The sequence below is a fragment of the Musca domestica genome, unplaced genomic scaffold (genome assembly GCF_030504385.1).
Source record: "Musca domestica strain aabys unplaced genomic scaffold, Musca_domestica.polishedcontigs.V.1.1 31, whole genome shotgun sequence".
In the NCBI taxonomy this organism is placed as follows: Eukaryota; Metazoa; Arthropoda; class Insecta; order Diptera; family Muscidae; genus Musca; species Musca domestica.
Genome location: NW_026712309.1, coordinates 2118040 through 2145788, shown reverse-complemented (window position 1 = coordinate 2145788; position 27749 = coordinate 2118040). Strand labels below are relative to the sequence as shown.

General features: G+C 34.1%; 1 protein-coding gene across 1 annotated transcript in view; it reads left to right on the top strand.

Annotated features, from left to right (window-relative positions):
• Nucleotides 1–27314, top strand: part of LOC105261663 (Repulsive guidance molecule) — a 135670-nt gene extending 108356 nt beyond the window's left edge. Inside the window, exons 4-7 of the mRNA XM_059124970.1 lie at nt 9564–9706; nt 13414–13570; nt 17653–17767; nt 18359–27314. Coding sequence (XP_058980953.1) covers nt 9564–9706; nt 13414–13570; nt 17653–17767; nt 18359–18517 — 574 coding nt within the window. The 3' untranslated portion in view covers nt 18518–27314. The remainder of the gene's footprint in view (nt 1–9563; nt 9707–13413; nt 13571–17652; nt 17768–18358) is intronic.
• The last annotated feature ends 435 nt before the right edge of the window (nt 27315–27749 follow it).

The window sequence follows — 27749 nt, the reverse complement described above, 5'->3', positions numbered from 1 at the left end:
ATTTAGACAAATTCGGAATTGCCTCTTGGTAGAAAGGAATAAAATCCAAAAAATCGCGTAAAAATGTGAAATTTGAACATTTTCATTTTGACTTTTAAAATGTACAATAGTAATGTTTTATATTGTATATTTTTTCCATTTTGACTTACTATTTTCGAATGTACATTTGTAGTGTTTTTTTTTTTTTTTTTTTGAATTCTAATATGATGTGTAGGTTTTTTTGGGTAATATAAAGCCACAACGGATAAAGCTGTTATTTATAGATTTTATGTATTTATTCGTAATACCCAATAAATACATAAAATCTATAAATAACAATTTTATCCGTTGTCGCTTTATATGAAAATTCTAAAATCGGGGAAAATCGACAATTTTTCAATGGAAACTAATTTCAAAATAATAGTACATTCTACCGACAAACTTCGTAAGGACCTTTAAAAATTTGCCGCAAAAAAATTCAGCGAACCAGTTGAAGATTATTTTTCCTTTTTCTATATTGAAGTGTACATTTTTTATTGGTTTGAATTCTGAATGAATAATATTAAAAATGAAATGAGGGTACAGTACGATGTTAAATGCTTTCTACTCCAGGACCTACATCGTGCTTCAGCTGGAAGATGCGAACACATTTAAACAAACAAAAATGACCAATGAAGCGTTATGGGGTTAATTTCAAAAGTGGACCTTCTTCTTTCATATGACAATAAATTGTCAAATGAAAACACAAAATGCAAAATACATTGCGACTGTAATCAGTCAAATACCGACTATAAAGAACGCAAAATAGAAATTCTACCTAAACATTCAAGATACCTTTAATCGCTTTGGCATGTCATGACATGGATCATAACCCCTGATAACGGAACAACCCGATTTTAAGTATATTCTACATTTTAACCATATTTTTCGTACTAATTTTAGCTTATGTTGATAATTTAAGAAGAAATCATCTTTGCAAAAAATGATCACGTGATCATGATTTAATGTATTTTCGGGGTCTTGGCCACTTTTTTCATTTTTTGGCCCTTATTTGACATCTTTGTTTCTAAGGGGGAAGAAAACCTCTTCTTATAAATTTTTATTTTTCGGAAAAGTGCGCATCTTAGTCTTGAGGCTACCTGGGGTAAAAAACCCTGGGGTAGAAAATCATCTTACAGATAATTATCCTCACAGGAATTTATTTAAGTATAGTCCCCACATTAGAATACCCCCAAGTCCACTTTCCCAACCAATGTGTGGTCAGAAACGAAAATTTGGTATTCTATTGAATTTGTAACCCCCAAGAGAATATTGGTTGGGAACGTAGATTTGGGATGTACGTCTATATGAAATAAACTCTGAAATGTCAATCTGGGACTCATTCAGTCGGAAATTGTGGCAGAAACATGAAAAAAAATAAGAAATTATGAAGTAACTTTATTGGATCTTCACCGCATAATTTAAATGACAAACAATTAATGCCCATCTTACGGTAATCGGAGCAAAAGAGTAATTTTTTTGGCTATTCTGACAACATTCTGCCTTCAAGTATGAGGTGGACAAAACTGAATACCACTCAGTACGGGATTTTAAACGTCGGAAACACAAATTTTAAATTATAGCTCATTTGAATGCTTTTTACAATACCAAAAATTCACATTGGGCTATTATAGATGTTCTTTATCATATAGGTATTTAACACTCAAATTAAAGCCTATAGCTGAAAAATAAGATCAGGCTATTCAAAATATCTAAAACCGACGGTAATTATAATTTTTGCCATGAATATTAATTTATATTTAGTCATGGAGTCATTACTCATAATCAAGTCACTACTTATAATCAAAATTGGAGTAATTATAATGGCGTCATTACTTATAATCAAAATTGTGCCGCCTACATAAGTCAGATCTGTGATTTATTATGCGTTAAAGATTAAAAGTACGGGCAACGCGGACCGGGCCAGCTAGTATATATGTATATATATATATATATATATATATATATATATATATATATATATATATATATATATATATATATATATATATATATATATATATATATATATATATATATATATATATATATATATAATCTTCACAACAAATATTGTATTAGCAAAAATATTTGTGTGTGCGAAATTTGAAGAGAGTTGGATGCTTATTTCGATTTTAGCGTTTTGTTTTTCAAAATCTTAAACCCTATGTGGTTCATCTTTATAAGAGGTCTTGTGTTGATGGAAATATTGAGATGTACCATGTCTGGAAAGGAATCGGATATTGAATTCGCTTTTTATGAACTTCATGGATATTCAAAATTTTTAATATCGGAGTGGATATATTCCGTTATTACCAGATCTTGGGTTAATATAAATATTGGGATGCGTGAAATTTGAAGATAATCGTACTCTTACATCACATTTTATAAGAGTTGTAATTATTCAAAATTTTGACCATTTGTAGGGGAAGGTACTTGATGGAGTGGACCGATATTGTCCATTTTCACACCTGACCTAGCACTGACGCAAATATTAGGATTTGCAAAGTTGGAGCAAAATCGGATTATCGTTTCTCTTTCTGTGCAAAAATATATATTTTGAAAATTTCAACCTTTTGTGCGGGAGGTACCAGAAGAGTGGACAGATATTGTCCATCTCCGAACTCGATCTAAGTTTCATAAAAATATTACGACGTACCAAGTTTGGACCAAATCGGATACTCCCTTCGTGCGCACCAGCCAGTCACACTGACAGACGGACGGGCATCGCTAGATCGACTCCAAATGTTCTGAAATGGATTTGGTCCAAAGAGGCCTAGGGTCTAAAACCGTTATCTCGACTAGGCGTGTTTTGGCCGTATCAAATGATATATACCCTCTGTAGCCATATGGCTGAGGGTATAAAAACTATTTATTGGACCTATATGGGAGCTATAATATATATGGGAGTTATGAAACAATACCTTTCTAAATTTTATCGAGATCGGTTCAGCTCCAATGTATATATTCGTCCAATTTGCTTTTTATTGTGCACCAAACGTCTAATATTAACCCAAATGGGATAGGTAATTGAGCTCAAAAATTTAGAAAGGTATCTCTGTGCTGTATTTGGTATATTTCCCTGAATATCGTTATTACAGGGTGCATATTACGGCTGCTGAGGCCAAAAATATCAAATCGGATGAACTATATATATGGGAGCTATAGCTTCATCTCAACCGATTTCCATTTTTAAGTCCAGGCTTAATTTGATCGTATATACAACATTTCATACAATTTGGGCTGAAATTACACATTTGGGTCAATTTCCAATTGGGTCAAACAAATAACTTGTTCAAAATTTCATCTAGATCGGGCAATAAATGCGACCTGTACCTTGTTTACAAAAATACATGGACAGACAGGTGGTCGGACGGACTTGCATAAATCGACTAAGAATGTGATTCTATGCAGATCATCATAATGAACTATGGGTCTAACTCGATTCCTTTCTTTGACCTATAGTAAAATTGTAAGACAAATACTTTTGTAGAATATTTTGACTTGTTGCGATCCCGCTTAAAGGATGGTTTTCACCATATTTCTAAAAAGATCCCTAGTGTACATTATTTAATATTTTGAAAAGGAAGGTATATAAACTTTGTCATTCCGTTTGTAACATCCCATCGGGTACCTTCCGATATTCGGTATTTTGATGAATTTTGCAACATATGTTCACGGAGTGGTCTAAAAATTGGTATTTATAGTTCGTAATGGGTTCTAGCTCCAGTGGTGGAACATAGTATATATAGGTCCACGTTTTCGTATAGCCCTCATATAAAGGTACATCCCGATATTCGGTATTTTGATGATTTTTGCAACATTTTTCCACGGATTTGTCTAAAAATTGGTATTTTTAGTTCGAAATGGGCTCTAGCTCCGGTGGGAGAACATTGAATAGTTAGGTCCACGTTTTCCTACAGCACACATACAACGGCACCCACCGATATTCGGTATTTTGATAATAGTTAGTTCGGCCCGGTCGAACTTAAATCTTTTTTAACTTGTTAAGCCAATTTATTTATTAACTTTCCAAAATCATACTTTGCATATAGACATAATCTGTTGGCAACTCGTTTGCTACTTTTCAACATTTTCAACCACACATCAGTTGGAAGTGTGATATTGCATCGTTAGCATAACTTGCCTAAAGAATTCTTCATTATTTTTTCTTTTAGAAAAAAAAAAAACATTTCCTCCTTCACATATTTGATCAATTAAGCCCATTCTTTGTACTTTTGCAATGTTTCATTCTAATACTTTTTTTGTGTGTCCCAACTCTGATTCACTCTTTACTTTGGAATGACACTTGGTTAGATTTTCATTCACTTTTGATTTATGTCGTTTGCACATGTCAATCGGCAGCTTGTTGGACTCAATTTCAATTTTCAGTAAAAGAAGAAGAGTAAAAAACTAAAAAAAAATATTTTTTTTTTGGGTGGCTACTTCAATTTTGATATTTCCAAACAGTTTTCTTCGCATTCAAATAAATTTGAGAATATCTCAAAGAAAGCTCTTCTTTTTTCTACTTTTATTTATTTTGCTTTCGAAAATATTTGCTGAATATAGTTTTGGCGAAACAAAATTCTTAGTTAGTAACAAATACCAATCAATGAGGGAATTTTGAATTCTCAGGAACCTTCTTCAAATCCTCTTTTACCTCCCCATTTGGTTTAATTTGACTTATCATTTATTTACCCAATTTAATATTAATTGTTAATATTCTTAGAAAATACATCGAAATATCCGTGAATGACATTATAAATTCAAAGCGGATCATTGAATGCCATCTAATTGAATTACTACGAACTTTGCTTGTTATTTGTTTTCCGTTTTAGTATGACGACATAACAGAATACCAACAGGACATTTGTTGTGACAACTAACAGGGTGTGTTCTTTTTTGTTTGTTTGAGGACATTCATTTGTTATGTTTGGAACAAAAGTTAATCCAATTTTATTTTAAAATACTCTGTGGAATAAATAATTGACCTGTGACCTACCCCTCAAAAGTAACATTATTTTTTTATGTTTTGTCATTTGTTGGCAAACACTAAAGTTTTTTAAAATAGGCAGAATATCATTAATTGGTTAACATTTTTTGGAATGTATAAAATATTTTGTATAAATACATTAATGAAGCGTATCTTTTTATAACCATTCCTGTAAGACAAAGTTTGACTTTTATGTAAAATATCGTACTTTAAGGATCATTACGAAGCATGAGGACACAAATATACCTAACATTTGATTATTGTGATGCATTTATATTTTAAAACAGAATTTCAAACAAAACAGAGGGAGGAAAGTCATTTCCAAAACCAAGTAGAACACCTTCCTGGCTGAACCTCAAGGTCTTGGTTTTGTTAATGAGGACGGACGCACCGAGTCCCCTGCAAGCATTTGGATGTGAGTTTTTAACTCCATTACCTAATATTACACTACTTTGTCGCTTCCTGCTTATGAAACGTCGATAGTTGGTCGATTTGCAATAACAATTCTATTGCCCCACTACAGTCAACTAATTTTCATCTCCAATAGTAACTTTTTTGGCACTTCCCGTAGATTAAAGAGCGATTGTTTTGTTTTACTCCCAAAACGTAGAACAAAATTAAACGAGTTCAGTTTATCGGAGATCGGCATTGGTGCATGAGTGCAAAAACTGTTAAATGAAAAATATATTACATTTATTTAGTGCGTGGTTCATTTCTTGCCGAACGGTTTACCTTTTTGGTTAAAGATTCGAGATCGCCGGCGAGGGTTTTCATCGCCTGTTGGTGACTTTTTAGTTATGTCAGCGACAAAAAATGCTTGCTGGGTCGTGGTATGTGAAAGCATGCAGAGATAGAGAGCATTTTTATCTCTGTATGCTTTCACATACCATGACTCGGTGCATCAGCAGAGTCTCTCCCAACTCTAATTTGAAATTATGTCATTGGCCGTATCCATAGTCGGTGCATCTGCAGAAGGTGGTGGTTATTTGTTGGTATTGTGTTAGTTGTTTAAATTTTTCTCCATAAAAAGAAGGGACTGAGAATGTTAAGAGGTCCCCCATAACATAGCCTCCATATCATGGTAAGGACTTGACAACAAAGCCTGTTACTCGTCGAGGCGTCCAGGTATCATTGAGGCCACCATTGGAATACAGTCGGCTAGTCACGGTTTACGTAACACACCAGCGTTTGGGAGTCCGTTAGTTTGAGGCTTTGCCTCGTCGAGTCCAAGGATCACAGGCAATCGCGGATTTCATTCTAGACTCTCTCCCTGGAAACAGATGTGCTGTCTGTGACTGCATATTTAAGTCGTAGTTATCCAATATATGTATCGGGCGTTCCACTTTTCGCAAACTGTGGAAGCCGGACGCTTCCTCCCGTCCTTTTTCTTTTTTCAGCTATTGCGTATTCTAATAATTTTAGCCACATTTTTCACAGGAATCATTTAAAAGTATACCCTCAGGTGTATGGCTACAAAGGGTATACATCATTTTATACGGCTAAAACATTCATCATCGAAATAACGGCTTTAGACCATATGTTTTGTCCATCCGTCTGTCTGTCTGGCTGACTGGATCGCACAAAGGAAGTATCCAATTTTTGTCCATGCTTGGTGCATCGTAATATTATTATCAAATATAGATCGATTTGGAGATGGGTAATATCGTCCACACTATTATCAAAATCCTCCCCCCACCCAAAAAAAAAAATTAAAATTTTCACAGATAATATTTGGCTTCATAGAAAGAAAAGGGAAGATTCACATTTGTTCAAATATGGAAAGTGCTAATATTTGCATCAGTGCTAGATCAGGTTCATACGTACCTATCGGCTTACTCTACCAAATACCTCCTCAACAATTTGTCAAAATTACTAATAGTTGTAATTCTTATAAAATGTGAAATAAGAGTTCGATAGTCTTCAAATTTATCTTTTCACAATATTTCTATCAACAAAAGATCTGGTACATCCCCCACAACTGATCAACATTTTTAGTAACCATGAAACGCGAATTAAGCATACGACTCTCATAGAATTTCACACCTCCAAAAATATTTTTAATGCAAGGTCTGGTGTGAAAGATCCACTTCTTCTATCACCTCCCCCACAGAGGTGTTACAATTTTGTATAACCCAAAAATAAAAAAAAAATAAAAAGCGATATAAACATCCGATTCATTCTAAACTTCACACATTCCAATATTTCCGCTTACACAAGATATCTTGTCATGATGGCATATATCGGCCTACTCCTTTTTGGTACCTTACCCAAAAAGGGTTCATGATTTTAAATACCAAAACGGGGTTTAAGCATTAAATTCTCTTCAAATTTCATACATTCCAATATATTCACTGACGCAGAATTTGGTGTGAAAATGTTAGATATTGGAAATAAAATTTCGATTTTTTTTTAAATTTTACACATCCGATTTTTTTTTTTATATTAGACCAAGTGGAATTTGTGGTATATATTCAAGTAAACGGACATTGGCTGAGTTCATACATCTGTAGGCGAAAACGACAGATAATTTTTAAGTGTGTTTAATACCCTGTACCATACATAGTATGGAGGGTATATAAAGTTCGTCATTCCGTTTGTAATTCACAACTTTAGACATAACAACGTAAAATTTTAAGACGATTTAGCCATGTTCATCCGCCCGTCTGTCCGTCTGTTGTAATCACGCTAGAGTCAAACCTATAAAGATAGCAAAATAAAATGTACAGATCAGTCTTTTGTCTTCAAGCAGGTCAAGTTCGAAGATGGTCCACAATAATGTATAACTCACATACAACGGTACCCCTGATGTTCGATATTTTGACGATTTTAGGGACATTATTCACCGGAGTTGTTTCGGTATTTTCGGTTTTAGGTACAATATTAATCGAAATTGTTTGAAATTTCGTATTTGAAATTCCTAATAGGCCTATAACCAAAAATTGTCTATATAGGTTCAGGTCTTCATATAGCCCCGATATAACGGTACCTCCCTATATTCGGTATTTTGATAACTTTAGCTACAGTATTCACTGATTTTTTTCAAGTTTCGTAATGGCTTATGACAAAAGTGGCCTATGCCGATCTACGTCTTCATATAAACCCCAATATAGCAGGTATATTTGGTATTTTTGAGATTTTAACAGCATTTTAACTGATTTTATTTTTTTAACATTTCCAAATTCGTCCCATATGGTGGAGGGTATTCAAATATAATACTTTTTTTGAGAAAAATATCTATGACTTTGCACGTGGCGCTGTCCGGTTGAAAGGAAATTCTGTAAATTCCTCCTTTTCACTCGGTCAACATGCCTCAAAACGATGGTTTCGAGTGTATCAGCTTTTCAATGGGGTTTTTGTGCTCCAAATGATACAATTTTGCTTCCTCGAGTAAGAATTTTCTATTCTATTGTACAAATCTTACCTAATCATTTAATCAACTTTCATGTTTATATCTGGAGAGTTTATGAAGCATTAAATTATTAATTTTATAAAGCATTTAATGTTTCAAGCCATGCTGGATTATGCTTTTGTTAGTTTTTTAATAATCTTTTTAATTATTAAATAATTCATTTTTTAATTGGGGCAGTCAAATTTTAATCGAACATGTTTTTTTTCGAAACTTATTTTTTTTATATGAAACTCTCTCGGTATATATGAGAAACATGTCGAGCCCCAAATTTCAAAGAATTTATGAAAACTAATTTCACAAAAATTAAAGTTTTCACAAAGTGGTGGGTATAAAGAGCTCGGCCCTGCCGTACTTAACACCGTTTTAATTGTGATTTGTCGTTGTTATATTGTTAAATATAGTTGTCTAAGGCTACACTTTTAGGATTTAACAACCTTTTCAGTTACTTCCACACTTACCTTCTATTGCAGTATCATGTGCTATATGTTTTTGGTTATAGATAAAAACTTGAGACATTTCACTCTTTCGACTACTCAAAACGTTTGAAATGGTGAGATGTCTTTTAGTTGCCAAGCAAACAAAGAAGAGGACTTCAAAGATTATTTGCATTGTCACCACAGCGAATCAACAGACTTGTCCACACAATGCTTCCTTATGAATTTGTTCACTTTGTATATCCTCCGGTGATAGTTTATCTATGTCCACAGTAAATATTTATTACCCTGTCACTGTCCAAGCGGCAACAAATGATGGTAATATTCCAAATCGAAAGAAAACCCCTGTAACATTATTATGCTGTTAAGTAGATGACATTCAGTTCGGGACACCAACTCGGGATGCCATCACATGTAACAGGGGCTGTTGGCCGACAATGCTCTTCAAATTTGCATAAAAAGCATTCACTTTGATGTCGTCTCCTCCTTCGACGAGTGTCAAGTGTCTGTTGTCGTAATGTCAAGCTTTTTAAATTGGATCTACGATTTGTCAACTCTTGACACTAAATCTTCCTTTTAACTTCTTAATCCGCATTTCAGTTGCATCTCCCTTCCTTTCCCTCTCCCTCTCTCACTCTTTCAGACATTTTTCTGATTGTCATTGACCGGTGGTTTTATTCGAATTTTTTTGCTTCCACTCTTTTTTCAGGGAACTACGCAAAGGAGTCCGTTGCATACAGAGCTATACACGCCGCTGCATGGATCTGCAGCAACGCAATCAATTCAACAAATTGTATCATGGCACTAATCAATTCATACGGGATCTGTGTAACAAGGGCGAATTTCAAGATGGTAAGTTTCGAGCATCAGATTATTTTTGCATTTGGCTTAAGGCAGCAGCGAAAAAAGCTGTTGTGGCATTTAAAATCATTTATCAATTTGTGGAAACTGCACACACACACACCTTGACGAGCATATTTTAACTTGGCTTTGGTTAATCAGGTGCTCGAGAGGATAATTAAAAATTAAATGTCTCGTTTGTTCGTTTTGTTGTTGGTGTTGTATTCAATGTAATTTGTATCAATTGACATGTAAATCAATGAAAGGCCGGCTACTCTAAAGGACTTTTTAATGGATATAAGCGCTGTTCCGGTCAGTTGGTAATTACGAATTAATTACTGCCGTCTAGACCGGTCATAAGGAGTTGAGAGTGGCACGCATACTTTTTGGCTGCAAAATAAGAGAGTTTCCAATGTTGCTTGTAATTGGCAGGATAATCAGCAATTTAATAGCGGAAATGTGTTTCATGGCTTATATTGTAAAACAGTAGTTTGAATGTAAGAAGTTTAAATGTATATTTTTCTGGATATATATAGACGACCGCTAGGTCTTTGTAGAGGACCTCGTCGTCTTCTATTGACCATGGAAGACCTCAAGGAAATTTATTGACCATGGAGTACCTCGAAGTCATCTATTGGGCATAGAAGAACTTGAGGTCTTCTTAAGGAGTCTTGACTTCAGAGGACCTCGAGGTCTTCTATTGACCATAGAGGATTTCGAGGCCTACTATTAAACATAGAGGACCTTGATGTCTTCCATTGTCCTCAGAGAACCTCGAGATCTTCTATTGATCATAGAGGATTTCGAGGTCTTATTTTGACAATAGAGGTCCTCGTGGTCTTCTATTGACCATAGAGGACCTCGTGGTCTTCCATTGACCATAGAGGATCTCGTGGTCTTCTATTCTATGGTCAATAGAAGACCTTGAGGTCTGTTAAGGAGTCTTGACCTCAGAGGACCTCGAGGACTTCTATTGACCATAGAGGATTTAGAAGCCTTCTATTGAGCATAGAGCACCTCGATGTTTTCCATTGACCATAGAGGATTTCGAGGTCTTATTTTGACAATAGAGGATTTTGAGTACTTACTTTGACCATGGAGGACCGAGGTGGTCTTCTATTGTCCATGGAGGACCGAGGTCGTCTTCTATTGTCCATAGAGGACCTCGAGATCTTATATTGACCATAGGGGACCTCGAGGTCTCATATTGAGCATAGAGGACCTCGAGGTCTCATATTTACCATAGAGGACCTCGAGGTCTCTTATTGACCATATAGGACCTCGAGGTCTCATATTAACCATTGAGGACCTCGAGGTCTCATATTGACCATAGAGGACCTCGAGGTCTCATATTGACCATAGAGGACCTCGAGGTCTCATATTGACCATAGAGGACCTAAGGTCTTCCATTGACCACAGAGTACCTAAGGTCTTCCATTGACCATAGAGGACCTCGAGGTCTTCTATTGACCATAGAGGACCTAAGGTCTTCCATTGACAATAGAGGACCTTGAGGGCTTCTTCGGCCAAAAATTAAATCATCCAAGTTTTCTTCAATATAGGGAATTAATAAAGGTATTCAATGTATGGGAGACCTATATAACGTTCCCTATTTTCTAAAGGCCTGTAGAAGGTCTAATATATATGTAAGACCTATAAAAGGGCTTCTACATAAAGACAATCTATAAAAGTTCTCCTGTGGGTCTCTGGAAGTTATTCTATATATAGATTACAGGAAGCCTTAAGACGATCGTCTGGGTATTGATCCTTCAGGTATTTTGGTAGGTCTTCTGTAAATTGAGATGTGTGAAATGCTAAGAGAATTGGATTCTCAATTCGCTCTTTATGATCGTTTTGGCTATTCAAGGAGGGGAGATACCAGCAGGAGCGGGCCAATATCTACCATCTTAACACCAGATCTTGTGTTAATAACAATATTGAGATATGGAAAATCGGACTTTTAGTTCATATTTTATAAGATTTATAATACTTCCAAATATTGACCCTTTGTGGGGGTGGTACTTGATGGAGTGGGCTGACCTAGTACAGAAAAAAATATTGGGGTTACAAAGTCTGCACAAAATCGAAAAATCCTTTCTCTTTCATTGAGGTAAATTATTTTCTTTGAAAATGTTGACCAGGTGGAGTGGACCGTTGTTGCTCATCTCCGAACTCGATCTAAGTTTGACGATAATGATGCGATGCACTATGTTTGGACCAAATCAGATACTCTCTTCGAGAGTTATCGTGTGCATCTGACTTCAAATGCCGTGAAACAGATTTTATTAATAGAGACCTAGGGTTTAAAACTGTTATTTTGATGGGGCACATTTTTGCTGTATCAAATGATATATCCTCTGTAGCCACATGGCTGAGGTATAATGGTGAGGATTGATCTTTCCGAAACCGCGGTGTTCCTTGTTTACCTCCTGGTAAATATTACCTTCTTTTCCCGCTAATAAATTAACATTGTTTAAAAAAAAAAAATTATGTGACTAAGCCTTAATATTTTGTAGCAGTAAAATTTCTAATTAATTTTTTTAAACAGCCAGAAATTTAAAATCATTTTATTCACCAATTTTCCGACTCATGATTTTGACAATAAATGCAAGGTCAGCCTCCCAGACAAAGTCAGGCCCTGCGCAGCTAGCCATATGTAAATCAGTACTTAAAGACAAAAGCTTTGCGAAAACGAGCTCAGATATTAATTAGCTCCGGCCAAAAAGCCATTCAATGGCAAAATCGACCAATCCACTGACTGAATGGATGATTTATTGTTCTTCAATTGTAAAATATTCTCCTTTTTTTTAAATTCAGGGTATCAATGAAGGCAGACACCGGCCATAACAGGATGAGATAACCAGATGTGGTCAACATATGAACGAAATTCCAATTAAAGGCAAACATATTTTGCTACGGTTAATGGAGAGCGAGAGCGAACAATAGATGGGATGATGTGTTGCCTTGGGGCATGGTAATAAACCTAGGCTACGTGTCGTCAAATGGTACACTGTCAATTTTCAGAAATGTGTTAAAGACAGGAATTAAGATCTAATCATTAAATTTTAAAATTTAAACGTTTCAATATTTCCAAACAGAAAGCTTAGGTTAGGTTAAAAAGAGGGGCGAAATACTCGGGTCATGTCCTGGTGGACAAAAACTTATGCCGGTATAGGCTTGTCGTGCGCACTATACTAAAAATTAGATCCAAATAGATAAGTCCCTTAAGTATCTCAAAATGCAACCCTCTCCAAATGATATCTTCCATGTTGATACTATGGCTTTTCTCTCACTGCAGCGCCTAAAAACCCACCCAACATTTTTTTGAAAATTCTTTGTTGCATTCTATTTTGCACACACAGACACTCTAACACATTTACATTCTATAGTTTAGTTAAAACAGAGGTTTGCCAATATAGATTTTCCCAGTATTGTCTCTAAAAACTCTACCACACTTATCTATTCAGGTTCAGACTTCTTTAATTTAAACGACAAATGAACGATTCATTGCCATTGCTGAATTGCCAATGAATGAACCAGGCTAGTGCATGAGAGTGTGGGTTAGTGTTTGTGTGTGTGTGTGTGTAGGGCCGCTCCTTGTAGTGTATCATTTTCTGGATTTTGTTTCAATATTCTGCTAATGTTTTGTTCGTCTTCTTCTTTCTTTTTTTGTTCTTTTTTCTTCTTCTCCTGCTTTTTGCATCGTTCTCTGGCGGCAGAATACCTGAAACATGCACCATGCTCACAAAAGGCTAAAAGGGAATTCGAAGTATGTGCCAATCGTTATAAGGAAACAATGCTATTCCTGAAGCCTAACAACAATCAGGAAAACCATGAAAATATCACCCTCAGTGAGAACATTAAAACGATATGCTGGTAAGTATGAATGTAATCGATATGTACACGAACATACACATATACATACATACATACATCGACGTCGATGAAGTTAAACGGAAATACTAATTGAGTACTATTTCCTCGAAATAGTTAAAAGTCAGACTGTGGGTAATAGCAGTGATACATTTTAAAGTAAAAAAATTATGGAGGAACAGGTGAATATATAGACAAAGTGAATGATGTTTCAAAAGATGAACTGAAGGACGATTTATAAAAAAAAGTCTTCAGAGTTTGTATAGACGAGTTGTGACAAATCTTTGTAGATCAGCCACAACGAAACTTTGTAGGCAAAACAGAGGGAGTTTGTATATAACGTCGGATAAAAGGATTAAGGGTGTCGATATAGACATCCTGGAGGGAGTCGATATAGACGAACTGGAGGTAGTCAATATAGACGAACTGGAGGTGGTCGATATAGAAGACCTGGAGGGAGTCGATATAGACGAGCTGGAGAGAGTCGATATTGACAACCTGGAGGGAGTCGATATAGACGACCAGGGGGGAATCGATATAGACGAGTTGGGGGAGTCGATATGGAAGACTTGGAGAAAGTCGATATAGACGAGCTGGAGATAGTCGATATGGACGACCTGAAGGGAGGCGACATGGATGAACTGAAGGGAGACGATATAGACGAGCTGGAAGGAGTCGATATGGACGAAATAGAGAGAGTCGATATGGACGAACTAGAGAGAGGCGATATGGACGAGTTGACGGGAGTTGATACAGATGAGTTGGAGGGAGTGGATATAGATGAACTGGAAGGAGATGATATAGACGAGCTGGAGGGAGTCGATATAGACGAGCTAAAGGGAGTCGATATAGACGAGCTAAAGGGAGTCGATATAGACGAGCTAAAGGGAGTCGATATAGACGAGCTGGAGGTAGTCAATATGGACGAGCTGGAGGAAGTCGATATGGACGACCTGAAGGGAGGCGACATGGATGAACTGATGGGAGACGATATAGACGAGCTAAAGGGAGTCGATATAGACGAGCTAAAGGGAGCTGATATAGACGAGCTAAAGGGAGTCGATATAGACGATCTAAACGGAGTCGATATAGACGAGCTAAAGGGAGTCGATATAGACGACTTGGAGGAAGTCGATATAGACGAGCTGGAGGGAGTCGATATAGACGAGCTGGAGGGAGTCGTTGTGGACGAACTAGAGAGAGCCGATATGGACGAGTTGGATGTAGAAGAAGTCGATATAGACAACTTGGAGGAAGTCGATATAGACGAGCTGAAAGGAGAGGATATAGACTAGCAGAAGTGAGTCGATATAGACCTAGAGGCGGTAGATATAAACGAGCTGTTAGGAGTTTGTTTGGACGCCCTGGAGGGAGGAACTTGAAGGTTGTCTCTATAGAAGAACTTGAAGGTCGTCATTATAGACGAGTTTTTATAGACTAGCCGATGGCCACTTCTATATATTAGTTTAAGGCCGAATCTATAGGCGTAACCAAAGCCGCGTATATGGAAGAGCTGAAGAACCACTTTATAGACCAGCTTTATCAAAGAGATAAAGGCCGACTCTTTAGACGACTTTTGACGAACAAAGGGCATCTTCATAAGCGATTTGGGATGTCTTTATAAAAAAGGAAGAATCGTCTTTCGGGGAGCTGAAGGAACAACTTATAAAATAGCTGTAAGACATATTTATCAATGTTCAAAGGACTACTCAAAAATTCAAAATTATATTTCTTATAGTTTTTCGAACAACATTTTTTTAAACCCAGAATTAGAGCTCTGATGGTCCTTTGAAAACTATTTCCTAATATCCACTATTAAAGTTGTGGAGTATCAGAACTTTGAAAAACCATTTCCTAAAATTCACGTTTAGACTTTTAATAGTCCTCTGAAAACTATTACTTAAATTATATTGTTAAAGGTCTAAGAGTCCTAGTTAAGTCCTTCCAAGAATTTATTTAAAAATCCATGTTTAATCCTTTAAAAATATATATATCCTTTCAAAAATTTATATAAAACTTCACGTTACGTCTTCTCAAAAATTTATATAAAACTTCACGTTAAGTCCTCTCAAAAATTCATTTAAAAATCCAAGTTGATTCCTTTAAAATATTCATTTAAAAATCCACATTTAGTACCTTGAAGAATATGTTCAAAAACCCACGTTTAGTCCTTTGAAAAATAAATTTAAAAAATCCACGTTTAGTCCTTTGAAAAATATATTTAAAAACCCACGTTTAGTCCTTTGAAAAATAAATTTAAAAAATCCACGTTTAGTCCTTTGAAAAATATATTTAAAAAATCCTTGATTAGTCCTTTAAAATTATATTTAAATAAATCCACGTTTAGTCCTTCGGAAAATGTATTTAAGAAATACTAATTCAGTCCTTCGTAAAATGTATTTAAAAAATCTTTGATTAGTCTTTTGAAATTATATTTAAAAAATCCTTGATTAGTCCTTTGAAATTATATTTAAAAAATCCTTGTTTAGTCCTTTGAAATTATATTTAATTAAATCCATGTTTAGGCCTTTGAAAAATATATTTAAAAATCCACGTTTAATTCTTTGAATAAGTATTAAACATTCACGTTTAGTCCTTTGAATAAGTATAAAAAATTCACGTTTAGTCCTTTTAAAATATATTTAAAAATCCACGTTTAGTCCTTTGAAAAATATATTTAAAAATCCTAATTTAGTCCTTTGAAAAATATATTTACAAATCCACGTGAAATCCTTTGAACAATGTATTTAAAAATCCACGTTTAGTTCTTTGAAAAATATATTTAAAAATCCACGTTTAGTTCTTTGAAAAATATATTTAAAAATCCACGTTTAGTTCTTTGAAAAATATATTTAAAAATCCCAGCTTGGTCCTTTGAAAAATATATTTAAAAATCCAAGCTTAGTCCTTTAAAAATATTTTCAAAAATCCACGTTTAGTCCTTTGAAAAATATATTTAAAAATCCACGTTTAGTCCTTTAAAATTATATTCAAAAATCCACGTTTAGTCCTTTAAAATTATATTCAAAAATCCACGTTTAGTCCTTTGAAAAATATATTTAAAAATCCACGTTTAGTCCTTTGCAAAATATATTTAAAAATCCACATTTCGTCCTTTGAAAAATATATTTAAAAATCCACGTTTAGTCCTTTGCAAAATATATTTAAAAATCCAAATTTAGTCCTTTGAAAAATACATATTAAAAAATCCACGTTTCGTCATTTGACATAAATCCATGCTTAGTCCTTTTCAAAAAATATTTAAAAATCCACGTTTGGTGCTTTGAATAATGTGTTTTGAAGTCCACTTTCATATCTCTGGTAGTCCCTTCTACGGTTAGAGTTCTGATAGCCCTCTGAAAACTATTTCGCAAAATCTCTGGATATAGCTCTAAGAGCCCAATGCAAAAATATTTAAAATATCAAAATTTTGTTTTTTCAAATATTAACTTAAAAGTCCAGGATTATTTCTTTCAGAAAAAATATTTAATAATCCACATTTAGCCCTTTCAAATATTTATTAAAATATCTACGTTTAGCACGTTTAGTGGATTTTTTTAAAAATCCACGCTTAGTTCTATCAAAACAATATTTAAAAAATCTACGTTTAGTTCTTTAAGTAAGAAATTCACGTTTGGTCCTTTGAATAATGTGTTTAAAGTCCGTGCTTAGATCTACGGTAGTCCTTTATTCGATCAGAACTCTGAGCACGTCCATAGCTCCCATAGTCTTTCAGAAAAACATTCCTTACAATCCACGTTTTAAGTTCCATAGTCTTTCCAAAAACATTCCCAAAATGTCCCTACCAACTTTTTAAAACAGTATACTTTTTTGCATCTATTACTATCTTGTCTCACAGTACCCACTGTAAAGCCGATAGCATTCCTCATGCAATTCGTATATTATTATCCCCTGGGAAATGAAACCAAATTACCTGTTAACGTCATTGGCAAATGTGCTAGTCGATATTTGTTGCACACACAGACAGGCAGACATCCATACATACATATACACCTATAAAAGTCATTTCAAACCAGGCAACTAAATAACGTTCCTCCTGCTTTTTTGGCTTTTTAAATTTACAGCTCCATCAATGAACTTGTCGACTGTTCCGAAAATGCTGCTAAAAAGATATGTGGGCCTGATGCTGCAAAATTTACACGTGAATTAGTCGATAAATACGCCAACAGCTTAACCAGGGTGAGTTACTACCGTTCAACTTTTATGTGGTTGTTGTTGTCTGTTGTCTTGTGTCTTTTGTACACCAACATGGCAAATCGTAAAAGCATAAGGATGGGTTTATGTCCAGACATACATGCGGATATACCCAATGCAAGGCAAGGGGTATTGTTACACAAAACTATGCAACAAAATACCCAGCAAACTATTTTCAAAGAAAAAATAAAACAAAAAAAAAATTAAAATAATTAAATTTTGTTGTTAATTAATAATATTTCGAAATTAGCTAGTTGTTTGTCTGAAGATCATCAAATATGCATAAGTGGTTTCCAAAAAATAAAATATTCCCATTGTTTGCTGGGTTATTTGAATGTACTAGACAATAATTCTCTTTAATGACGGCCTAATATGTCCTGCCGGCACCCATCCTTAAAAGTGTGTTGGTGTGATTCCCCCAAAATAAGTAACACCCACACAGCATTCCACACCAAAAAATTTTTGAACCACATAACAGGCAACAGAACACAGACTGTTTAGGCTATAAATCTAAACATTGAAAAACGACTCATTCTCTCCCTGACCTCTGGTGTCTTTTATTGATGCTCATTTCAGATTTACTGCGAAGATTTTACACGACATCCGGGAATTTGTCGCAACGGCGATGGCGATGCTGGGACAGCTTTACACAGTTCTTGGCAACAGATAATGTTGCTAATGGCGGCACTCTTCTGCCTGGTGACCTATCAACAGAACCAATGGCTACAAAGATAGATGGCATTGCATATTTCTTTATATCATCAGTTAAGTTAGTTGCAACAGGAGTAGTAGTTTTTAAAAAAAACCAAAACAACAACCACAACAAAAGCAAAAACACAAGTGCGATGGGTTTTTTTCGGACGAAATAAAAGTTGTTTTGAGGAAGACAGACCCCCCACCACCAACAACAACCAGCCACACCATGAACACCAAAATAATAGTGACGATGATGAAGAAACCCAATTCTGCCACTACCTCGACACCAACCACATGGCACTGACCCAAAGAAAAAAATAAACAGAAAAAACAAAGAAAATAGCAGCAACATCAACAAAATTTAATACAACAACAACAACGTCGTATGAAGGACCAACTCTTCGAAATACAGTGCGGTAATATTTTGAGCCTGAATGATAATTGTGTAGCAAATGGCCAAAGCCAAATTTTCACCATTCATGGTATTCCCATAAAAAATGGATCTCTTTCTTACTTTCTGCTTATTTATTTTGCTTTGTTTCCTTTTGTAAATTTTCGTTTCTTATTCTTATTCTTCTTCTTATTTTTAATTTTATTATTAATCAATAAATGTTATGTTATTATTTATTAAAAAATAGTCATATGTTCATCATTTAATCGTTAGATGGTCCAATGTATTTGGAAGTGTCATAAGAGTCCTTCAAAGGGTTTAAAATTGAGAAGGCGAAAAATAAATTATTTTTTCTTGATTTTAATTTCCCGGAATATCTACAGAAAATAATAATTTTGAATTTGTACTTTTCAAAATCAAATGAAATTTGAGATACACCAAATATTAAGAAACCAGAGTTCGGCAAGCAGTACACATCAAATACATGAGAGCGTGGTTTCTTCAACTAATGTACATGTCGGAGTGACTCTTGATCCCTCGACTAACATAATTTCTGATATAAATGAGTAAAAATGTTATTAACTCAGACCGGACCCAATTGTTACTACACTTCACTGTTTGGGAAGTTACAAAATAGTATTTGAGCGGTTTATTTTATATTTGTTATTAGAAACTTGCGATACCCAATTTCAAAAATTTTCTCTAGAACAAGTTAGAGAGTTCAGTAGGTGTTCCGACAGATACATACCCTCATCATACCCCTCTTTGGGAGATCTCTTCATATTCGATCTAATATTAGTAGAAGTATTGGGATGTGTGGTCTGGGGAATAATTTCGTATTTTATGAGAGATTTGATCTTTAGAAATGTTAACCCTTTAATGCAGAGGAGTGGACACATATTTTATTGGAATAGCGACGCTTAAAGGACATCTATTACAAATGACACATTAAATAAGAAATATGAGGTTTTGGAAATTGATTTCCTAATTTTTGAGGCAGTAATTACAAAGAAATATTTATCTATGTATCAAGTTTAACCTACATCGGTGTCTTCCTTCGCTCTGTATGAGGTTCTGATATATATTTTTTGCAACATTTGTGAACCTTTGTCGGGGAGAGAGGGGAAGTAAGAGTAAGACGATATTGCCCATCTCCGAACTCGATCTAAATCTGTTAAAAATTAAATCAGGTACTCCTTTCAAATGTTCCCATGTACGAAGGTAGATAGAGACAAACATTTTCACCATATCAATAGTTGTATGACTGAGAAAATATGAAAATATGGCTGATATTATCAAAATATCAAATTTCACGAAATGTAGATCTGATTAGACAATTTTTATACCAGCGGGGATAATACATATACGAACTTAACTTCATATAGTCTAAATATCGACTTATGGAAGTTTCCTCTATATAGAAGCTATTCTAGAGAACTGTATGCCAGAGAAAACGTGAAAATTGCACCTGCATAGCCATTCATCAAATAGAAAATTTCGAGAGAATCCCATTAGAATTCGTCAAAATCTGGACTTTCAGAAGATTACTTTATATGGGGGCTATATGACAAAGAGGACATTTTTCCAAATACCAACTTTGAGAAAAATTCGTTGAAAAATGTGTCTTTCGCTTTTCAAGCTTGGAGCTGTATTTTGGAAACTTCAAAAAAAGTACATTGTCTACGTACTGTTATATGGAAACTATTCGAAAACGTAAACCTACATAGACAACTATTAGCCAGAAAACATGGAACCTATAGCAGGCTCCAAATATCAACTTTGAGAAAACTTGGTTAAAAAAATATTACTTATGTCGTCAAAATCTCAAGGAGTGTGGACAATTATATGCCATATAAAGTCGTACCACATGCGGACAGCAAATACCAACTGTAAAAAAATTAAGCTGTGAAATTTCTCTAAATTGTCTAAATACAAAATAGTAGGGACCTCCATTCTTTATGACCTATACCACATTTTGGACCCATATGGGCAGTTCGCAATTCAAATAAAAGTTATCCCAACTAAAACACATTTTTTATAATTTTAAATAAAACACAGATATTTTGTTGTTGCAAAATGGTCAGGCTTAATTATTGTTGTTTTTATAAAAGCAACGTTCGTTTATTAGTGGAGAACGATGGTAATGTTTACCAGGGGGTAAGGCACGGATATTTAAAGATAAATCGAGATATGTATGGAGGTTATGTATGGAATGAGATATCGTGCAGATGGCTGCCGTGGCGGATCGCGATCTTTTAATGATTATTTTAGCCACATTTTCATTATAATGGTTTACAATTTGCATTTGAAGTACGTAATAGGTATCATCGCTTCTTGTGGTGAATGATCAATTTTAGTCCAGGTTTTGTATATCCCTTCTATATTGATACCTTCCTACACATTTTCATTCGTATTTATTTAAAATTCGGTTTTTGAAATTCGTAATGGTGTCTACATCCGATGGCAGAACATTGTTGAATTCAAAAAGATTAATATTTCCTATTTAAATTTGAAGACTTTAAGTGCATTATCTAATCATTTATTGATAATGGTTATTTTTTCCATTGCGAGGTGTATTAAAAGCTCATCCGGAACTTAAGGTTTTTTTACATGTTTTTCTTTGTCTTTTTTCCGACAATAAATCTCGAACTTACAATTTTCAGTTTTTATTCGGATACCCATACTCTTTGCTGAAGTTACTCATTACTTGGCAATGAGGAAAATAGGATATTTTTTTATTATACCCTCATCCATATGGCTAGATCGGGTATATATAATTTGATACGGCTAAAACGTACCTCATCGAAATAACTGTTTTCGACCCTAGGTCTCTTAAGTCAAAATCCGTTTCAGGACATTTGGAGTCGATCTACCGACGTCCGTCCGTTCGTCTGTCTGTCTCGCTGCCGGGTGTGCATAACTCTCCACCAGAAGGAATCGTCCGATCTCTACCGTTTTTTTTAACAGATCCTGTGTTGATAGAAATATTCAGATGTGCCAAGTCTAAATGGAATCTGAGGTTAATTTCGCGTTTTATGAGCTTAACGGAATTTCAAAATTTCGACCTTATGTGGGGGAGGCAACAGAAGGAGAGAACCGATATATTCCATCTTAGCATCAGATCTTGGGTTTATTGAAAATATTGGGATGTGTGAAATTTTAAGACAATCGGATTCTTACATCACAAAAATATTAAGATGTACCAAGTTTGGACCAAATCGGATACTCTCTTCGAGAGTTATCATGCGCACCAGCCAGACAGACAGACGGGCGGACGGACGGACATCGCTAGATCGACTCCAAATGTTCTGAAACGTATTTGGTTCAAAGAGACCTAGGGTCTAAAACCGTTATTTCAACTAGGCTCGTTTTGACCGTATCAAATGATATATACCCACTGTAGGCATATGGCTGATGGTATAAAAATTATTTTACTGCATATACAATGAAACAAGTAGTTTTTTTACATGGCCATATCATGGATTGTTGTTGACGTTTAGTCAAACGAATAATGGTCCGAAGTTTATTCCACGTTTTAAATACTTATTATTTGAGACTTTTCAGTCTTATAAATATTTTTATATGGGGCTTCGAAAAAAATTAGCTAATCTCTCTTCGGACTCGGCATTTAATGGATGGGCCTAAATAACCTAACTCTCACAATGGACTTTCAGTTTTTATTCATTTTTTAGCTATTTTACATTTAGTGTACCTTGAGATCCGATATATTTCTCTATCTGTGTTATATCCGCTATTTTCTTAAGAGAGGAAAAAAATTGCGATTTTTATTTTGAATCTTTCCGGTTTAATTAGAAAGCAACACATTTTCCGCCAGTAATTCACCTCACTCCATCTATTTCTATGCCATATCTACTGGAAATTGAAGAATGGATTAAATGTATTAATTGAATTATGGATATGAGTTGTTAAATTTGACTTCATTTGCTAAGCAAATAAGCAGAATTTAAACATTTAGTAAACCCCCAACTATGAAAACATAGCACACACACATACACAGATCCACATTGTTCGAACAATGAAAACAAAACGCAAAAACACAGACACACACAACCACAAACAAAATTTAGTTTTGCAAACAATGGAATTTTAAACACTATCTCTGGACACAATGACGGATAAAATTACAAAAGTATAAAACATAATAAAGGGTATACAAGCAAATGTTCATATTTAGAATTGTAAATGAAAATTTATTTAATAGATTAACAAAAGAAAAATTAAAAAAGACAACGTAATAACAACAAACATGAAAATCGCACAAAATTTAGTAGTTTTGAATATATTTGAGTTCAAAAAAAAAAAAAAAACAAAGAGAAAGAGAAAGAAAAAAGGAATTTCTAAGAGAAATCAATGGAATTATTTATTCACAAAAAAGGAATTAAAAAGAAAAATAAATAAACAACAAACAATTTTAATAATAATTATAATAAAAAGCCATTACATATCTGTAAATTGAATTTATTGTTATAAAGACTATTGTTATATGTTTATTATTTGTGTACTGTATATTTTATAAGCAATTAGTTTGTTTTTAGACTTTTTGAAAATGTTTTACAGGTGTTGTGGGTAGCGAAGTAATTAAAACTGGTTTATTTTATCAAAACACTGTGCCGGTTTTACCATAAATCATAATTTGCCAATAATCAAATTTATAAGCGCAATAATTGCAATGAATACAAATTTCATAGAGTTTTGTTAAATACTATTTATTATTGTATTTGTTGCATTTATTGTCCATGGTGTCTGCATGTGTGAGTCGACAAATATTTTAGTGGGAATTAAATTATGAAAATCCCTTGGCTTTGTGGTTTGTATTATATGTATTAGAATATTTTGAGTAATTATTAAATGTACGTATATATTAGTAATGATAAATATATGTAGTCGGGTTTGCTTTCGAATCGAATATGGTGTAAATGTTTTAAGAAATTGTAGGCAAAAGACACCAATCTTAATGCAGGTCATGTGGTATTAAATCACAGCATTTTTTTTTTTCAAATTTTAGCTAATATTAGCAGCTTCCAAACCATTTTTCATCTGCTTATAAAAACTCCCAAAAATAACCCCATTATCCCATTAATAATTGACGTTCATAACTAATTTTTTGCACTATCAAGTCGAACTAAAAATTGGATCTTGGACATGGTTACAAAAATTGAGAATAATCCCAAATTTACAGCAGAAACCCAACAAACATTTGGGAGCCGTATAAACCGAATAACCCACTACAAGGTAATATAAACAACAACTTCTGTATTACCAGTAGTTTGAAAATAACACTGTGCAACACAAACATAATTACAAGGAAACCAGCAGATTATGGAAGTAGAGCAAAAAAAAAGTCACGTATATCGGCATTTTTAAAGTTTACATTGCAAAGTAACCTGAGCAGAGGCAGCAAATTCCCCCCTCTTCGACACTTTTGGACATTTTTGGATTAATATTTCTCGGAATTCGTGCATTTTAGGTATAGAGTGTCTCCGGCAGTTATGCAAATAAAACCAATAAGAAAGGCCGCGTGGGCCGACTATATGATACCCTACACCACTATGCGCCTTTAGTAGAGCTCCCGTAACAAAAAAGGTTATATTGGGAATTTATGTGAAGTAGATGATACCAACTATGAACCAAATAACATTGCTGTATAGTGCATGATGTGGTGCACAATAAAATTGATAAAGATAAAGATCGGGTAAAGATATGTGTATGAGCTATATCCTAATCTGATCTCGATAAAATTTTACAGACGTATTTTTGAGAGGAGCAGGGGAACTATAATTATTCCGATTTCTTCCAAATTCGATGAGCTTGCTTCTAGACTGAATTCGATTGAATGTGCATAATTCAGATAATTTAGACTGATACTGGCCACTTGGTGCACAATTAACCCGATATCGGTTGAAGGTATATATGGAGCTATATCTAAATTTCCACCGATTCTCACCAATTCCAAAAGGTTTCGTCCTTGGACCAAACAAATATTGTTTGGAAAATTTCATCTCAATCGGATAGTAAATGCTACCTGCAAATACATGAACAAGGTGAAAATCTCAGGAATTTTAACCCTCAAGCGATTTAAGTCCTTTTGTTCCAAACTATCTATGGGCCTTATCAACATTTGGTCTAGGAATCCAAAAACGCTTTGGGAGTTTAATTTAAAGACGAGTACTATCAAGTCCACTTGGCAGTTTCCACAACTCAGACTAGCTAAAGAAGAGTGAAATTATAAGAAAATCCGCAGCGCATTGAAAAATTTGCTACATTTGTTTATTTCTGAAAATAAACAAGGATTTTTTATTAACAAAAATTGATGCTATTTTTTATGGCACAAATTTCTTTTGTTCAGACACTCACAATGAAATTAATTCTTCCTTCGACACTTTCCAAAAAAAAGAAGTATAAAGAGAGATTTCGACAAATGGCCAATATCAGTTCAAATAATCTGTCCCAATTCAGTCTGAAAGCATGTACATCAAATTTGGTGAAAATCGGTTCAGATATAGTTATAGCTCTCATAAATATATTTCATCTGATTTGGTGTTTAAATCCATGACGCATTTGTAATAAGCATTCCAGAAGTATGATATTTTGTATCAGATATCAGACACAGACCAGCAATTCCGGTTTTAAATGTAGCTCCCATATATATCTTCGGCTGATTTCAGGTTTACTGTGCATCAGATGGTTAATATCAAGCCAAATGACTAGAATTTTGTCACTTCCGACCTGTTAATATCAGTTCAAATTACCTAAATTTTATCACTTCAGGCCGATTTCAGTCTAAAAGCAGGTACTTAAAATTTGGTGAAAATCGGTTAGGAAATAGTTATATCTGTCACATATATCTTTCATCCGATTTTGGGCTTAAGTCCCTTACATGCGTAATATGAACTCCACAAGAATGATATTTGGTTTCAGATTACTAGTGGAGCTCAAAAATATCTCTGTCATATATATATATATATATATATATCTCCATCACTATGGCTCCCATATATATCTCTATCCGCTATCAGGTTTATTATGCACCAAAAGGCTAATATCAGCTGAACTGACTGAATTTTGGCAATTCCGACTGAATCCACCCTAGAAACAAATACTTCAAATTTGATGAAAATCGCTTCTGATATGGCTATAGCTCCCATATATATGTTTCATCCGATTTGGTGTTTTAATCCCTTCCATTTTAAATATGCAATGTATAACAATGATTTTTGGTACCAGATAAATCAGATAGAGCCCAGAAAGACCTTTGCCAAATTTTATAGAGAACGGCTCAAATGTAGGTATAACTTTTTCACATTCAACTGAATTTCTCCATTTGGCGAATCTCGGCTCCGATAAATATGTTTTAATATATTTCTTCGCGAAGTGATAGTATCCATTGTAAAGCAATGTTATTCTGTAGGAGAGGTACAAATTTTGACTTCATACGATCCTGTTTAAAGCGAGATTTTAGGCATATTTAAAAAAGGACCATAAATACCCCTTTGTTGACTCGAGGGAGGATTAAAATTTTAAACTTTAATATTCCTCTTACTTTTATCCGTAATATTGCAGAAGACACTATATACCTACAATGCACGGATTCCGAGCGATCTTAGTCCGAAAATTTCCAGAGGGGGGATTTTGCCCCGAATATTTAGGATGCATTGTCATTAAAACTCTCAAGGGGCCAATATTGGTGTCTTCTTTTTGCAGCTCTACTTTCGGCTGGTTTTTCCCCGAAATTATTGAATTATTGAACATTGAATTTTGTGGCACAATATAATTTAATAGGTAATTCGATTCATGTGGCTTCCAAACTTCTTATTTATTGGTACACACATGCTGTCTTATTTAGAAAACCCGTACCCACAACAGTCTCAGTATTTTCCATTATTTTTAAACTTAGAAAATTATTACAGTTGTTAACAGGTCTTAGAAATGTATAAATTTTTGTATGTATAATTTATTATTAATTTAAATACCTAAACATTTATTATTTTTATATTTCTTAATATACTTTGTTACATAGTTACGTTAAGCTATACCCATAATAAGTATTCTAAACGAAAATAATTGAAAATAAAAACGAAATCAAGAAAAAGATGTCAACAAATAACTCACAAAAGAGACAACAAATAATAATAAAACATTGTTATAAAATAAAAAGAAAATGCGAAATTAAGTGAAATTTTTAAAACAACACACCCCATATACACTCACACACACTTTAACAGGAATTACAGCAACAAAACAAGAACAACAAAATCTTAGCTAATTTAATTCACGAAACAAAATGAAATGAAATTGTTTTAACAAATTATTATTCTATACACAAATAACATCCCTTGGACACCGACCAGACAAATAATAACAGAAATCCGATTCCCAGAATATCCAATAGAAAATAAAGAATTATATTTATTGAAAATAAATTAAGATCATGTTTTTTATTTTCCAAAAACGTTAAAAAATATGAAATGGTAAGTAAATTTTATTTAAATTGCATGGCAATAGGAAATTTAACAGAACGAAGCATTTAAAAAAATCTGTCAAACCTTGTTAAATAAAGATTAAATCATCATCAATATCCGAAAGTTGAAAATTGTAAAAATAATATTCAAATAATAAATAAATAATTTATTACAAAGAGTGATTTGTTAAGAGCTTGATAACTTTTTAAAAAAAAAACGCATAAAATTTGCAAAATCTCATCGGTTCTTTATTTGAAACGTTAGATTGGCCCATGACATTTACTTTTTGAAGATAATTTCATTTAAATGTTGACCGCGGCTGCGTCTTAGGTGGTCCATTCGGAAAGTCCAATTTTGGGCAACTTTTTCGAGCATTTCGGCCGGAATAGCCCGAATTTCT